At 41.6% G+C, this 18181-nt stretch overlaps 2 protein-coding genes across 5 annotated transcripts in view; one reads left to right on the forward strand and one right to left on the reverse strand.

Annotated features, from left to right (window-relative positions):
• Positions 1–6781, reverse strand: part of Zfyve9 (zinc finger FYVE-type containing 9) — a 287358-nt gene extending 280577 nt beyond the window's left edge. For all 3 annotated transcript variants that reach the window (XM_008828437.3, XM_029561268.1, XM_008828436.3), the window contains exon 1: positions 6517–6781. The gene's annotated coding sequence lies outside the window, so the exon portion shown is untranslated. The remainder of the gene's footprint in view (positions 1–6516) is intronic.
• Positions 6091–18181, forward strand: part of Txndc12 (thioredoxin domain containing 12) — a 117182-nt gene continuing 105091 nt past the window's right edge. The window contains exon 1 of one of the 2 annotated variants that reach the window (XM_017796989.2): positions 6091–6274. In XM_017796989.2, the coding sequence (XP_017652478.2) occupies positions 6124–6274 (151 nt within the window). In that variant the 5' untranslated portion in view covers positions 6091–6123. Of the gene's footprint in view, positions 6275–6890; positions 7017–18181 lie in introns of those variants that run through there. The other variant, XM_017796990.2, reaches the window with a different exon arrangement.

Genomic DNA, 18181 nt, shown 5'->3' on the forward strand with positions numbered 1-18181 from the left:
GAGAGAGAGAGAGAGAGAGAGAGAGAGAGCACATGAAATTGGACAGGGAGTAGTAAGGGGGTGCAGATGGTATAGGAGATTGAAACACAATCAAAATATATTATATGAAATTTGCAAAAATTCAATTAAAAAAGGAAAAGATCTTTAAAAAATAAGATAAAGAGCGACTGAAGAAAACACCCAATGTCAACTTTTGGCTACCACACACACACACACAGGAACACACACACACACACACACACACACACATGCACGCATGCACATATGCATACACACAAAGAGAGAGGACGAGAGAGAGAAAGAGGGAAGGCCAGGCATGGTGGCACACAGCTGTAATCTTAGTTCTCAGAGGCTGAAGCAGGAGGATGATGGGTTTGAGGCCAGCTGTGATAGTAAGGTAACAGAGTCTCGATGGCAAGGAATTCAGAAGATTTTGGAAGAGGCCAGAGATGCACTCACAGGTGATGAACCCAGCCCGGAAGTGAAAATAGAGTCCTGAAAGATCCAGGAGGTGGGGCCTGCTGGGTGGCCCTGTTGCTGCACTAAGTCCTCATCCACTACAGCAGGGAGTCCGTAGATATATCCTAAAGTCAAGAAGGGCATGTGTGTACATTATGTAGGCCTGAGGGGTGATTGCCAGAGAGGTAAATAGAAACAACACAATGTAAGATGGGAGGGGGGGGTCCTGTAAAATTGTCCGTGCTATTTCTTTTTTTTTTTTGAGACAATGCCTTCCTACAGCCCCAGTCACACTAAGGAGACCAGGCTGACCTCGATCTCATAGATTGCTGAATCTAAAGGTGTGCGCCATCACACAAGGCTTGAAGTTTGACTTTTTTTTTTTAATGTGTATGAATGCATTGCTTATATGTATGTAAGTGCACCTTTGTTGTGCAATGCCCGTGGAGGTTAGAAGAAGGTATTGGATCCCCTGGAATTGGAGTTACAGATGATTATGAGTGAATACATGGTTGCTGGGAACCAAATCCAGGTCCTCTGAGAGCAGCTCTTAGCTATTGAGCTATCTCTCCAGCCCGTAAATAAGAAATTTAAAAAATTTTTATTATTATTTTTATTTTATATGTATGAGGGTATTGCCTGCATATATATAAGTACAATGGTTGCAGAGGTCAGAAGAGGGAGTTGGATCCTCTGGAACTGGAGTTATGGACAGTTAGCCACCAAGTGGGTGCTGGGATTCAAGCTTGGGTCCTCTGTCAGAGCAATCAGTGCTCTTAACCACTGAGCCATTTCTCTAGCCCCCAAATAAGAAAATTTTAATGAAAAGTCAACTTACAGAAAAAAATTGTTTTTGCAATAGTTCTATCATATAAAATCCAAATTGCCTCAAAATTCTTATTAGTGTTCATTAAATTCTTTTTCCCTTGGGCAATATAAACTCAATGATTTTCTCTAGATTTTAATGTGCACCCATACAGATCATCTTTACCTTATTTTCATAAAGACTCTGACAAGGTATAAATGCAAAGCATTACATACTGTCCTAATTTTTACAATAGTTCATTTCTGTAAGTGGGCTATTTAAAATAATTTAAGCTGAATATGCTGAAGAGCTTAAATTGTCAACTTTGACACACCTGGATGGACCAACTCTCAACTGAGGAACTTCCTCCTTTGGACTGGCCTGTGGCCATGTCTGTGGGGCATTTTCTTGATTGTTGAGTGATGTGGGAGGGCCCAGCCCACTGTGGGTGGTGCCACCCCTGGGCAGGTTGGCCTGTATTGTATAAGAAAGCAGGCTGAGCAGGGGCCAGGGAGCAAGGCAGTAAGCAGCATTCCTCCATGGTCTGTGTCCCAGGTTCTTGCCCTGAGTTACTGTAAGCCTTGGCTTCTCTTGATGATGGACTGTGCGGTAAGCCAAATAAACCCTTTCCTCCCCAAATTGGTTTTGGTCAGTGTTTTTATCACGGCAATCGAAGGAAAACTAAAACACCAGGCATAGTGATGCATGCCTGTAATCCCTGCACTCAGGATGTGGAGGTAAGAGGATCAGAAGTTCAAGGTCATCCTCAGCTAAGCAGCAAGTTCTAGGCTAGCCTGGGCTACACAAGAACTTGTCTCAAAAAACAAGAAAAGAAAAAACTTAAAGTACTACTGTAAACTGGAAAATATTTTATTATTTTTATGTGTATGAGTGTATTGCCTACATGTATGTGAGTGCACCTGTGTCGTGTAATGCTGCAGAGGTCAGAAGACGGCTTTGGATTCCCCTGGAACTGGAGTTAAGGATGGTTTGTAGCTGCCATGTGGGTGCTGGGAATCGAACCTGGGTCCTTGCAAGAGCAATCAGTGCTCTTAACCGCTGAGCCATCTCTCCAGCCCCAAAATGGAAAATATTTTATAAATAGCATTTTGAAATTATTTCATTAAATAAAATTTATGATAAAGTATAACACAGTGTAGTAACACATAATCAAAATACTAATTCTGACACTTCATCCTTATTTTGGCAATGCTTTGTAATCAATCATGCTGGCTTTATTTTTTAGCATCAAACTGGATAAATAATAATCTTTTAAGCTTTTTAAGCTCAAATATATTTTCCATTTCTGGAGTAAAGCTTAGTTACCCATGGGACTGAACAGTAGGTATGATTTACACATTATATCACTTAATCCTCACAATAATCTTATAAAATGGGTACTATCAGCTTCATTTTTAATTAAGAAAAAATTAAATCTTAAGGTTAAAAAAACTGTCCAAGGTCACAATAAGTTAGAAGATTGGAACACATATATGGCAAGTTATAAAATTTTATTTCTCATCCATTCAGATTATAAGAAAAAGTTTGTGTTTTAAAGAATATTCTTCAATTCTTTGAGTATGCTCAACAAATTAATGTTTGAAAATGAAGTATATGAACTATTTCTTTCAGCATCTGCAACTATGTATTTTCCAATTCTCATTATATACCAAGAATGCATAATAGTAAAAACTAATGCAAGGGGCTGGAGAGATGACTCAGCAGTTAAGAACACTGGTTGTTCTTACAGAAGACCAGGGTTCGAATCCCACCACCTACATGGCAGCTAACAACTGTCTGTAACTCCACTCCCAGAGGATTCAACAGCCTCTTCTGACCTTCACAAGCATTGTACAACATGGTTGCACTTACCTACATGCAGGCAATACATGCATATACATAAAATAAAAATAATAAATTTTAAAAAAACTAATGCAAAACTGAAAATGAATTCGTAAACAAATGCATCATAAAAATGGGATATTAGTTTATTAACAAAAAATTAAGTGGAAAATAGTGCACTAAGGTAGACTCAAAACTGTTTCCTGCAGAGTACAGTGGTGCAGGTCTTTAGTCCCAGTGCTTAGGAGGCAGAGGCAGGAGGATCTCTATGAGATACAGGCCAGCCTGTGTGAGTGTATTGCCTGTATGCATGTAAGTACACCCATGTCATGCAGTGCCCAAGTAGGTCAGAAGAGAGCATTGGATTCCCCCGGAACTGGAGTTTACAGGCGGTTGGTTGTTAGCCACCATGTGGGTGCTGGGAACCAAACCCAGGTTCACTGCATGAGCAGCCAGTGCTCTTAACTGCTGAGCCATCTCTCCAGCCCCAAAGTTACCAAGTTTTAAGTCACACAGAATATTCAAGACCTAGTTTGTTTTTATTCCCCCCCCCCAAAACGGAAATGAACATTTACTCTGTCCCATCCATGTGACAGCCACTGAGGTAATTGTTTTTGATGACCTGTATCTCACAGAACCTGCTCTACTTCCCTGGGAGGGGTACTGTTACTCCAAGAGAATACAAGAAGCTTGGAGCCTAAGTGTCACATTGCTCTAAGACATGTAGCAAGGATTCCTGTTCACACCTGACTCAGTACTCTTCACCACAGCATACAATTAAAAATCATAAAACACACACCTATACCACTCCTAGAAACAAAAGAACTTAAATTAAAACCTCGGCAATTATCTTTTAATCAAGCTTTGTACCTTGCAACCAACCATCTGCAGTCAGTACCAAAGATGTACCAAAAACTTTAGTGAATGGAATAGTAGTAGCTTAGCAACCACGGAAGGTATGGATCATCTCCATTCATTCTTTCTTTATTAAGGAGTTATTATAAAACTAGCACTTTCCAGGTAACATATGCAATTATTTCCTTAAAACACTGAATCAAGGATTAGAAAGGGAAGGAATAATACATATGAATTTTTTTTCAGTCCTGGAAACTAAACCCAGGGGCTTGTTTATCTAAGCAAATGCTTTTCCACCGAGCCGCCTCCCATCCCTTACCAATGCTCTTGAAGGGAAAGATACTGGATTAGACACAGAAGCCCTAAGCAGAGATCTAGCTCATTTTACTCAATACAACACCTTTCTGACCCTGCCTTGTAACAGTTAAACTTGTCCTGCTTCCACAATTAGCTAATTGCTAGCAGAAGTCTTGGTCATTTTTGTATTTCCCAGAATACCTAAGACAGAACCTGACATTATTAATAGCTAAAATTATAAAATCTTTTATTCAATACGTTTTAGGATGCTTTCTCCTAAAAACCTTGTAAATTAAGTATAACCATTAGCATTTTACAGACAATAATACTGAAGTTTATTAAGTTCCAAGATGAGTGCCCTACATAACACTACCACTGTTGGATCTCAGTGTTTGTTGACTGAAACAGCTGTCCCTCAAAACACTGTTTTTCTGTCTAGCATTGTAACACCATTATCTGTTGCTATGAAAAATATCTGTCAGTCACTTAAGAATGATAGTTTTGCTAGAGAGTTGATGCTTTCATTCACCTAGACAAATCTGTTCATTTTTATCAATGATGTTCAAACTTTAGTAGTACTAAGAATCAGGAAGATTGATAAAAATCAAGATAGTCCAGTCACTAATATCTCCACATTCTGATTTAAGGGACTAGAAATCAGCATACTTTAATCATCATGCCCAACTGATCCTAACGTTGGTCTTCAGAGATACACTGAGAAATTGGACTTTTAAAACCCAAATTAACTGAAAAATTTAATCAAATCAATTTTTTACAGCTAAAAATACACAAAATCTGATAAACACAAGGCTACATCATCTAACACTCAAGGTCCTGAAAAATGCTTACCACGCAACCCTCTCTAAGGAGACTTCAGAGCTTCTGACGCTGCATAGGAAGGTTAAGTCCGGAGTCTTATAGCAACTACCATATTTAGTTTTAGCTGGTGACAAACTATGGTTCTGCTACCTATGTTCAGTTCTAGTTGATGGCTTAAACTAAGGTTCCAATGTAATTTGGTAAAACATTCCATAAGTCTTATACAAATGACTGTCACCAATTTTTAATCTAACACAAAGAAATAATTTTAAAACTTACCATCAGTACAGTTCCATTTTAAACTCTGAATTGACCATCAAAATGTATTGTGAGATCACAAGTGATCGGCTCTCCAATTACTACTTATTGAAAGTCAATACCTTTCTGTGCTTTCCAATGTTTCTACAATGTATTTATTTTTTCGTGGTTAAAAAGTTTTAGAGTATCTATAAATCTTACAATAATGGGAAAACAAGAATAACCTTTACATAATTACATTTATCATAAATAAGAAGCACTTAAATATCTGACTTACGGTATGAAGTGCAATCACCTTTTACTACATTAACAGCATAATAAAATCATTTTTATTCAATTTAGACTATACGTTTCATCAGATACCTGCTATTGGGATTGTTGGCACGACTTAAAATCCTCCTGCCGTCCTTTCCTACTCAGGTGGAACATTTCTGTACCAAGGACGGAAGCATTAAAACATTTGCCGTCTTTTTGAGGGTTGGGGAGACAGCTTCATAAAAGCTATTTTTGTAACTGAGTGCTTATCTAGGAAACTTAGCGTCGCAAAAATGGAATGGGGCTTTCTCTGAGACAGACCACGCTTAGAAACAAGATGTAATACCAGAAGGGATGAGCTAGCGGCAGGTGATGAAATCTCACCTCAGATAAGATGCAAAAGGCTGTTTGTTTCTCTAGCGAGGTGCGTGAACGCCACTCCAGGAGTATCAGGGTCTCTCGGGCCCCGCACGCTCTGCACCTCCATACTCACCCCTGCCCCCCGCCCTGGGGGTTGCTCTGCGGAGCTCAGAATGGGAAGCAGAGAAGCCAGAACTGTTTGCAAACAACCGTCCTCTGCCTCCCTCCGGAACGTGCTCGCAGGGCCGGGAGTAGGAACGGGCGCTCGGCCCCGCCCGGGACAACTGCAGAGGACACCGGTGCGGCGGCCCGCCAGGTCTCCAGGTACCGGGCCGCGCCGGAACCCAGGCCGGGCCGAGGGCTTCCCCGCAGCGCGGGGCCTACTCGCCCCCGCCGGCCTCCACCCTCCCGGGGGACGCGGGGAGAAAGGGCCGCGGCCCCGAAGCTGCGGGGTGCAGGCGGCGGCCGCAGGAGCAGGACGGTCCGTCCGCCCGGCCTGAGGGCTGGCGCCAGAGCTCCCAGCGGCGCGAGCGGGCGAGCACGGGACTGCGGCGAGTTTCACTCACCTCGAGCTGCGGCCGCCGCCTCACCATGGCCGGGGGTCGTCCCTCAGCCGAAATCTCGTCCTCAGAGGCACCAAGCCTCGCACTCCCGGAGGGCTGCTGTGGCTGCGGCGGCGGCTGAGGCCCAGCGCCGGGCCAGCAGCATAGGCTCCCGAGCCGCCGCAACCAGGAGGGTCCCGGGGAGCGCCGCCGAGCCCGGCCGGGGGCGCAGGCTGTGGCGGGACGAACGAGGCGCAGCAGGCGGAGAGCCTCTGCGAAGCCTCCGAGGTGGCCGCTCCAGCCGCCCGCGCCGCTGGGCCACAGCGCCCCCTGCACCCCACGTCCGGCTACGGCGCCGGGACTGCGGCGGCCGCGCCGGGCACGAGCGGTCGGGAACGAGGCAGAGCGGCCTGGGGGTGGCGGGCCGTGTGCCCTGCGCCGCGCGTCCCGGGAGCCGGAAGCCCAGGGTTGCCACCAGCCCCACCCCCAGTCAGACCCCAGCACCGTGTCCTTCCCTCGCGAAGGTACGTGAATGCTCCCGTCACCTGAGAGCGGCAGTGTGAGGGCAGCTGGTTTCCTTTCTCGTGGAGACAAGGGGGCTCCCTCTAATTCTTCGGTGTGGTCAGTATGAAAGGAGAGTGACCCGATGACCCCCCCATTAGCTCAGAACATATGCACAACCCCTTCCCCAAAGAGGTAAAGAAATCTTTGACCTTAACTTTTTAGAGCTACCGTGTTGATACAGGTACAGAAATTTGCTACAGACACCATCAACCCCCAACCCCCACAAAATAGGGAGGAAAACAATGTGCTGACCAAGAGAATAACCAGCGGGTTGCCCTGAAATTGATTTAAAAAAAAGGTAAGAAAAGAATCCACCTTTTACTAACCCCTCCCCGCTCCACTTCTACTCTCCCACCCCTGCCAGATCCTAGGTAGGACTCTGAAAGAAGGAAATTGTGTGTATATTGGGGTTATGGTATCATCTGTTTACAGATGCCTCCTGTGTGATCCCGCTCAGCCTCTAGGGTGCAAACATCACAACAAAAACAGAAGGGAAGTAAGGAAATAGCTCAATTCTCTGCCACCCCCCAAATTTCCAAATACAGGGGTTTTTTTGTTTGTTTTTTTTTTTTTTTTTTTTTTTTTTGGAGGGAGAGCAATATATTATATGAGCAAAGACTTTGGTATCAGGCAGATCCTGACACCAATTCCTGTTACATCAGGTTTATGATCCTGGCAAGTTATGTAACATTTTGGACCTGGGCTTTCTCCTGCCTTCCTGCCTTGCTAGTTGTGAAGATTAGAGTTGAAAGAACTGGCCTGTCGTTCCAGTTTTTGTTAACTCCAGAACACCGTAACACTCAGTCTTTCTTAATCTAGAGATTGTGCCCATTTGGTTTTGGTTTTGGTTTTTTTCCTCTTTGAATGTGTTCCTATCAAAAAGTTGTCCTTCATCATCCCTGGTCTGGGTGAAATTTCCCAAAATTTCTCTAATGGATTTGTCTAACATCCTTCCACTGAATAAGAAGGCCTAACACACTGGACCCTTTGATATTCTGTAGCACAGCAGATACCAGCATAGAATCAGAACAGTTTTCTGCATGAAAATATTGGAAGGCAGTCTTACCTTACCTTAGATTATGGCCTAATAGTAACAATTCATAATGAGAAAATTACATACGGTCTTCAGTAAATGTTCAAATAATTGAGCAACCACCCAGAGAAAATATAACCTAGCAGTTCTCATCTCGTCAATGAAAGCTGTTCCTGTACAGTCCCAATTGTGCCTTTGCCACATACTTCTGAGTCACATTAGAAAAAAAAAATCACTATCCCCTTTTTATAACATCAGAAACAGGCTCAGAAGGAAACTGTGATTCATCCTCACAGAGCTCTATGAGTTAGGCACCACCATTTTATTTGTGAAGTACATCCAACCTAAGGAAAGCTGAAAGTAGACCCTAAGATTCCTTCAGTCTCTTATCTGACTACCCTAACAGCATTTCCTACAATTTTAAGAAAACGTTTGTAAGGTGAGTTACTGTTGTTAAAATTTTCCACCTAGAGAAATGAGCCCTTTAATTTAGGTCAAGTTTGCAACCTAACATTAGCACTGTGCTTTCCAAGCCCAGCTCACTACCACTGCAGAAAATCTGCATTTGTTTATGAATAATCATGCTATCTAGGGAGTAGCTACTACATGAAGATGATTCATTTGTTCCCAAGACCAGTTTTTTCTTGCCTCACACTTTCTCCCCTGCTGTTCAAACTCTGTTACTGATGGAAGCTGCTTGAGCATAGTAATTTACTTAAAATTTGTTTGTCAATAGCTTGGCAGGTAAAGGGTCAAGCCTGATGATCTGAGTTTGATGACCAGAACCCATATGGTGGAAGGAGAGAATCAACTCCCTCAAGTTCTCCTCTGACTTCCACACAGGAGGCAGACATGCACCCACACACAATAAATAAATGTAAAAATCATTTTGATCTTTTTTGCTACAATTTCATCCTATTATTTTCCCTCTTCCTTGCTCACTTTTCTCTCTGCTTGCTTGCTTCTACTGTATATCTTTTTATTTTAATCCATCTTAGCTTGCTGTCAATCAGTTTGGTGATCTCATTCAATTTTACATTGATTTTTTTTTACTACTCTCCAGTGATTTTAAAGTATCTCATTATTCCCATCCTGGTAGAATTCCCCATTTTGATTTTTATGCATAGACAACCTTTAGAATGCCACTATTCTATTTTCTTCAAGTGCATTTAGGATCATCTCTAATGAAAATGTTCTTTGTGCTTTAAACCTAGAGCCAAGCCACGCATGCTTACATGCACTCGTAGATCTGTTTACTCCAAAGGCTGACACAGGAGGCTCACTTTAGTCTGGGAGTTTGAGGCCAGTATGGGAAACACAGCAATATTACTACCTCAATTAAAAGGAGGGGAGGGGGCAGGCTAAATCAAATGATGTCATCATCTACCCAGACACATGGTCCAAAAATCTAGGAGTCATCCTTAATTTTGTGTCTCACTCCTGGACAATTGATCACAAAGCTTGGTAAATTCTACTTTCTTGTTTTGTAAATTAGTCTCCTTCTCTCTGGTTCTGTGCTACTCTTTTGGTATAGGATACTTGGTGATACACCTTTAAATTATAGGCATACTGAAGGAAAAAGGAAGGAAGATGAATAAATGAATTTTATATTTATATACAAGTGTATATACTGCATAAAACTTTGTTGGAAGGAGATATAAAATTGCATCTGTGCTCTTTTTTAAATGGTTTTTGGATTCTTTTTTTTTTTTTTTTTTTGGTTTTTTTGAGCCAGGGTCTCCCTGTAGCTTCAGCTTTCCTGGAACTCACTATGTAGACCAGGCTGGCCTTGAACTCACAGAGATCCGCCTGTCTCCTGAGTGCTGGGATTAAAGGCGTGAGCCACCAAGCCCGGTGGATTCATTTATTTTTATGTTATGTATATGAGTGTTTGGCCTGCATGTACGTAAATGCACCCATGTGGTGCAATGAGGGGGTCAGTCACACCTCCGAGAACTGGAGTTACTGTTGTGAGCTGCCATGTGAGCGCTGGGAACCAAACCACTGGTCCTCTAGAAGAACAGCCAGTGCTCTTAGCCACTGAGCCATTTCTTCAGCCCCCTCATCTGTGCTTTTATTAGAACTGTACTTTCCCAACTTACAACTCCTCATCACTACAGGATTAATATCTATTTACTTGTGTGTCGCACCAGATCAGGAGCCTGTGGCCCAGGTTCGGTGTTTTCTTCATCTCTGTATCCCTAGAACCAGTCTTGGCATTGGTATTGTTAAAATAAATTAGCTAGCCTGCATCCCGCCTGCTCAGTGACTTTTTAAACCTTGCCTTTAACTTTCAGGACCTACCCAAATAAGAATTCCCTTTGACGAAGGTAGCCCAGAGTTGAGATCAGCCTGCTGACGACTGCTGTAGTTTCTCACATCCTTCTTTAGTCACCAACCACTGCCCAGAGCCCAACCCAAAATTCGGTCATTTTTATAAAACAGATGAGCCTCAGAGCAGGCAGGAGTCAAGTAAGCATCCCAGACTGACAAAGGGACCTCAGGAGATTTGGGAGCTTGTTAGGTCACCTTAGTTATTTAAGACAGAACAAAGCAGCCTGCAAAAGAGCTCAGGAGATAAAAGTGCTTGCCTAGGAAGCCTGAAAGCCTGAGTTTGAGCCCTGAGACCCAAAAGATGGAAGGAGAGAACTGACTCCTGCAACTTGTCCTCTGACTCCACACATGCCCGTCACCCTCCCTCCTATAAATAAAAAAATTGAAAAACAAAGCAATTCCAGCTTAGGCATTAAGCATAAAGAAGTAATCAGCTGGTACATGCCTTTAATCCCAGCATTTGGGAGGCAGAGGCAGGCAGATCTCAGTAAGTCCAAATCCAGCCTGGTCTGGGGGAAAATAGCGAAAATAGTGAGTTCTAGCAAGTTCCAAGTCAACCTGGACTACTTAGTGGGACCCTGTCTCAAAAAAAAAAAAAAGAAGAAAGTTCCAAGTCAGCCTGGACTACTTAGTGAGACCCTGTCTTAAAAAAAAGAAAAAAAAGAAATAATCAACTATATATAAAAATGTTTATTATTAGGCCAGCATTGCTTGTAGCGCTTACTCTGGGCTGTAGTGTGGCACTGGTGGGCTGGGACACCAAGGAAAGTTAATGCCTCTGTGAAACATGGCACAGAGTCCAGCTGACCATTGTGTGGCCCTGTCCAAGCCAGGGATGAAGGAGGAATGCAGAATTGGAGGCCCTCTGAGGTTATCACAAGAGGGCAGCAACATCTCTGTGTACTTTGTTCCTGTATAAAGTGTTATCCAGAGGACTCCCAGCCCTGGCCTAGAGTCAGGAGACAGCAGCCAGCAAGGGTAAGGGGCCTAAGACACAGGGCCAAGGTTCCAATGTATAGAGCCTTTGGCCCTGGCCCATACCTGCTTCTCCAACAGCCTCAGCCTCCCCCATTCCTCCTTGTGCGCTCTTCTGTTCCTTCACTCCGCTCAGCTGGTGATGCAGACAAACACTCCACCCGCCACCTTCCATTTTCCCAACTTCTGCAACCATCTCCAGACCTGTTGCTATAGAGCCTACCTGTGTGTCAATAAAAAACAGCTGAAGCACACACACACAAAAAGTTTATTATATTTTTAACTGTAGGTTGATGGCATAAAAATGTAAGGATAGCCCAAAAAATATTATGCATCTACTAATTGTTTTTCTAAGTGACTTTGAAACTGCTGATGATTGATGAGTCACTATCAAATTAATAAAAGTGTTAAGTAAAAAGGATTGATGTGCTGGGCATGGTGGCGGCGCACCTTTAATCCCAGCACTTGGGAGGTAGAGGCAGGTGGATCTTTGTGAATTCAAGGCCAGCCTGGTCTACATAGTGAGTTCCAAGACAGCTAGGGCTACAGAGAGACCCTGTCGCAAAAAGACAAAAAACAAAACACGAAGGAAAATGATCTCTATAGATTGATCTCAATTGATTTCATCTATGTATAAAATATAGGTATATTTAGAAGAAATAATTTAAATATATATGTTTGTAGTTTTTTTACTTTATTTTGAAGTAATTTCAGATTTAAAGAAAGATTGCAAAAATGTACTCCAAATATCCCACCTATGTCACACCCATATCTAAGCACATTCTCTTTAACATGCTCTCTTTTCTCTATTTCTGTGGAGAGATAGATATAAATATAGATATATAAGGAAACTGTTATAATTATTTTCTAACCATTTTTTCCTAAATATCTTTAGTCTATTTTCTAAAACCAGTTCAGATAGCATAGTATAATTATAAAGACTAGAAACATAACCTTGTTATGTAGACTAAGCTGGCCTAGATCTCACAGAGTTCTGCCTTCCTCTGCCTCCCAAGTAATGGGAGTAAAGGCATATGCCATCATATATGCCTTATAATCTTTTTAAAAAATATATTTTATTTATTATTTTTATTTTATGTGTATGAGTGTATTGCCTGCATGTGTGTAAGTACACTGGTGTCATGGAATGCCCACAGAGGTCAGAAGAGGGCATTTGATTCCCTGAAACTGGAGTTATGGGCAGTTGTTAGTTGCCATGTGGGTACTAGGAATCAAACCCAGGTCCTTTGCAAGAGCACCCAGTGCTCTTAACCACTGAGCATCTCTCCAACACCCCCCCCCCGATATCCTTTGTAGAAAAATGAACATAACTTTTTTTTTATTCTGGTCTAGAAATAAGTGCAGGTTCACACATTATAAATAATTGTCGTTTCTTTTCTTTTTTAACTTTTGTTTAAACTGGAACAATTTCTCAGTCTTTATCTTTTGTGACCTTGACATTACTTAATATAGGCCATTTATTTTGTAACCTTTCTTTTAACTTGAGTTTTTCTGATGTTCTTCATAATTAGATTCAAGGTATACATAATTAGATTACAAGAATCTCACAGAACTGAAAAGCCCTCTTAGAAAATCATATCAAGGGGTGTATGATACCTGTGTATCCCATGATGATAGAGAATACCCACACATTTTAACATTAATTAATGATTCTTTGTTAGTATAGCGATTGCCAAATAGTAATTTTCTAATTCCATTATTCCTTAACGTTTTTTTGTTTTTGGTCTTTCTGCTGCGTAGGAAAGCTTCTTGGTTACCTTCCTCTATCAACTTTCTCCCCATTGATTTTTATTTTAGTTTATGAGCTGTATATTTATTAGAGCATTCTTTACATTGATATACAAGTCATTTCAGCTTTGACTGATTCTCTGTTCCTTTAGCATGTCTTCATTCGTTAGACTTTCTGTCACTGTATCTCAGTCTCACTTTGTGTTTTACTCCCTCTCATGTTGGAATCACACAGTTTTCTTAAAAGACTAGTTGCATTTACTGGGGAATAGTTCTTTTTTAAAAAAAATAAATGCCAGGACTGGGCATCTTGTCACACACCTGTAATCCCAGTTTCTTAAGGGGCAGAGGTGAGAGGATGGTAAATTCAAAGCCAGTCTGAGGCAAAGAAACAAACTCAAGTATTAATTATCCTCCCTGCTACCATGACGTCATTGTTTGTAGGCGCTTTCAGTGAGCAGAGCTAGAAAATAAACTCACAGCTCATTTTGACCAGAACATCATTTTTATTACTTGTGTGTGCATGTCAGGGTGTATGTGTAGAGTCAGAGGATGATTTTCCAGAGTCAGTTTTCAACTTCTACTTTGTTGAGGCCAGGTCTCTTTTGTTGCTGCTGCTGCACTGCATTTGGGCTAGTTGGGCCACAAACTTCTGGGTGGTTCTCCTGTCTCTCCACACCTGTCTCACTGTAGGACTGCCGAGATTATAGATATGGAACACCATATTTGGCTTTTTGCCAGGGATTGAACTCACCTCCAAGCCTTTCCTGGCCCTTGAACATAATTTTTACTTTCAAGTTACAGACACACTGTGTTCAATACCTTACTCCTGTAATTCCAGCATTCTGGAGGCTGAAATAGGAGGATCACCATGACTTTGAGGCCAGTTTGGACTACACAGTGAGATCTTGTCTCAAACAAACCAACAAATAAAAAGAACAGACAGACAAACTGTGGTTATTAGACATGGGAATTTGGCAGACATTTTCTAGGAAATTAGCTAAATAAGGCTGTTATATCAAAGAAAAAGCTTTGTTATATTTTTACTTGTTGCCATTAATAAAATTCAAACTTTCAAGCCAGGAGTGGTGGCGTACACCTTTAAAGTCCAGCACTCTGGAGGCAGAGGCAGGCAGATCTTTGTGAGTTCAAGGCCAGCCTGGTCTACACAGTTCTAGGCCAGCTAGGGCTAACAAGCAGATCCTGTCTCAAAAAAATAAAATAAAATTGAAACTTTCAAGTAAATACTAGATTTTGAAAAAGTTAAATTCACTACCACAAACTTTATAGTTTTCCAAACTTTTCTGAAGAGATAGGTGGTGATATTAAGAAACACTGAGAATATTTTAAATACTGTATAAAAATGTGTCAATATTTGGAAAACTTGCAGAACTCAGTGAACCAGCATTTTCTTTCTTTCTTTATTTATTTACTTATTAATATTTTATTTATTATTGTTTTATGTGTATGAGTATATTACCTGCATGTGAATAAGTGCACCCCTGTTGTGCATTGTCCCCAGAGGTCAGAAGAGGGTGTCAGATTCCCTGGAACTGGAGTTAGGATAGTTGTTAGCTGCCTTGTGAGTGCTGGGAATTGAACCTAGGTCCTCTGCAAAAGCACTCAGTGCTCTTAACCACTGGGCCATCTCTCCAGCCCCTATTTATTTATTTTTATGTGTATGAATGTTTTGCTTATATGTACATGTGTGCAATGCTCATGGAGGCCAGGAGAGGATGTCAGATACTCTGGAACTGGATTTACAAATGATTGTAAGCTGTCATGTGGATGCTAGGAACTAAACCTGGGTCCTCTGCAGGAGTGAGTGTGGTGGCACCCACTTACAATTCCAGCACTTCATAAGCTAAGATAGGATGATCCCAAGTTCAAGGCCAACCTGAACCATATAGTGACACCCTGTCTCAGAAAGCAAAACAACAACAGTTACCACTATAGATGGTGATACACACCTATAGTCACAGCTACTTGGGAGATCAAGTTGAGAGGATTGTTGAGGCCAGAAGTTCTAAGACAGCCTGAGGAAAAGAAGGGAGTGAATGAGGGAGGGAGGGTGGGGGAAAAACTACTAGGTTTGGATGTTGTATCAAAGGACATGTTTGCAGTGCCAGAAATGACAATTCCAAGTACATACCTGAGTGAGGAGAGATTTTTCTCTAGATACTTCATCTGAAACAACCTGTTTCTGAATGCAGAAATATGAGAATGTAACTGCCTTATATAAAGTCTTTCTAATTTAAAGACATTTGCAGAAATGTGAACAATGCCACTCTTTTGTGTTGTATCTATAGGAAAATAGTTACTTTCTTTGAGACAGGGTCTCACTATGTAGCCCTGGCTGGTTTGGAACTCACTATGGAGACCAGGCTGGCCTCAAACTCAGAGAGATCTGCTTGACTCTGCCTCCCAGGTGCTAGAATTACAGGTGTGCACCACCATGCCCAGCTTGACTATTGCTATTTTAAATAAATGTTTAACATATTTTCTTGAGGGGCTAGAGAGATGGCTCAGTGGTTAAAAGTGCTTGCCGCTTTTCCAGAGGACCTGAGTTCTGTTCCCAGCACCCATATCAGGTAACTCATAAATGCCTATAGTCCCAACTCCAGGGGATCTGACACCATCTTCTGGTCTCTGTGGGTCTTTGCATTCATATGTACACATACCAACATGCAACACACATGCACACACATAAAAATTTTTTTTAATCTTTTAAAAATGTTTTCTTGGGGGGCTGGAGAGATGGCTTAGTGGTTAAGAGTACTGACTGCTCTCGCAGAGGACCTGGGTTTGATTCCCAGCATCCACATGGCAGCTAACAACTGTCTGTAACTCCAGTTCCAGGGGAGCCAATGCCCTCTTCTGACCTCTGAGGGCATTGCATGACACAGGTGCATCTACCTACATGCAAGCAATACACCCATATATGTTAAATAAAAATAAATAAAATATATTAAAAAATGTTTTCTTGGGGCTGGTATATAGCTCATTTGGTAGAGCACTTGCCTAGCATGCATGAAGCCCTGGGTTCAGTTCCTAATACTGCATCAACCAGGTGTAGTGGCAGGTGCCCATGATCCCAGCACTTTGGAGGTGGAGGCAAGAGATCAGGAGTTCAAGGTCATCCTACGTGAGATCCTATCTTGGAAAGGAGGAAAGAGAGAGAAAGAGACAGACTTTTTTCTCATTAATAAAATGAATCTAATTGGGTATGATGGTTATGTATACTTATAATTCTAGCACTTGGGAGACTGAGGCAGGAGGATCACCACAAGTTCCACACATGCCTGGACTACTTAGTAAATTCAAGGTCAGCCAGATATTGTCGAAAAAAAAAAAGAAAAGAAAAAAAGAGAGAAGGAAGGAAAATAAAACTAGTGTCTATTGTGTATACACAAAAAATTGTCATGAAGCAGTACTCATTAAAGGCTAGCTTTAATAACCTCTCTGAATCTTCTTTCAGGCATATAGGAGTGGTATGATCAGGATTGACCACAGATAGCTTGGATTCTTTGAGGATAAAGGATGATCTATCCTAATTAGAACTGAAGTGGATAGGCTCAAGTATTTGAACACTTGGTCACTAGTTGGTGGTGCTGTTTGGGAGGTCATAGAATCTTTAGGAGGTGGAGTCTGGCATGTCACTGGGGCCGGGCTTTGAGAATTTATAGCCCTGCCCCACTTCCAGTTTGAGCTCTGCTTCTTGTTTGCCACTAAAGATGTGTTCCCAGCTTCTTGCTCTTGCTGCCATGCCTGCAGCTTGCCACCATGCCTCCCCACCATGGTGGACTCTTATCTCTCAGGAGCCATAAGCCCAAATAAACTCTTCCTGCTATAATTTCCTTGGTCATGGTATTTTATCACAGCAACAGAAAAGTAATTGATACATCTTCCCAATATACATGTATGCCTTCATTATCAGAAAACCAAATAAAAACAATTTGGTAGTAAGATAAACACCAGCCAAATAGCTAGCATCCATTACAGCTGAGTGATTCATGAGCTTTACTTGACAATCAAGTCTTGTGCTTTCAGACCACCTGCCTGGATATCCAGGAAAATTGTTTTTCATGGCATTCCAGGATGAGAATGGGCAATGAAAAGGTATGAAACAGTTGTTACCAGTTTACCTAATAAAATGCCCTTCTTTCTAGCATTTTAACAAGCCTGTGAATGGTGTAGACTTAGATTCTCATGTGAATGTGAATTCAGTTCAGTTCTACAAATACTGAGTGCTAACTACCACCTGACACAATAGGAACAGAGAGTAGGAGGAAATAATGTTTTTTAGAATTTTTAAAAATTATTTTTATTTTATGTAGATGAATGTTTTGCATGCACATATAAAAGTACACCACATGTGTGCAGTGCCCACAAAGGTCAGAAGAGGGTGTTGGATCCCCTGGAAGTGGGGTAACAGGTGGTTGTTATCTGTCATGTAGGTGCTAAGAACTGAACCTAGGTCCTCTATAAGAGCAGCCAGTGCTCTTAACTGCTGAGTCATCTCTTCAGCCCCAAAATAATGACTTTGGGTGTGAGTATGTGTGTGTGTGTGTCTGTCTGTGTGTCTGTGTGTGTAAATATGGTTTGGCTAAAGAAAGAGGAATCAAAAAATTAAGGTCTGAGGTAAAAGCAATAGTGGGCTGGCATGGGCTCATGTTGATTAATGAAAGCTGATTTAAACTTTATGAAGAAGGGGCTGGAGAGATGGCTCAGAGTTAAGAGCATTAGCTTCTCTTACAAAGAAACTGGGTTCAGTTCCTAGTACTCACATGGTGGCTAACAGCCATCTGTAACTCAAGTTCCATGGGATTTGATGCCCTCTTCTGGCCTTTTTGAGCATTGCACACACATCGGTGTACTTACATACATGCAGACAAAACACTCATAAATAATTTTTTGAAGTTGCTTTTTTAAAAAAAAATATTTATTTAATAACCATATAATTATAAGAAGCATTTCATTACAACAGCATTGACATATTCAATAACAATCCAGAGCTAAGATGCATCTCTTTCA

The sequence above is a fragment of the Nannospalax galili genome, unplaced genomic scaffold, assembly GCF_000622305.1.
Source record: "Nannospalax galili isolate Female #2095 unplaced genomic scaffold, S.galili_v1.0 scaffold713, whole genome shotgun sequence".
Lineage (NCBI taxonomy): Eukaryota > Metazoa > Chordata > Mammalia > Rodentia > Spalacidae > Nannospalax > Nannospalax galili.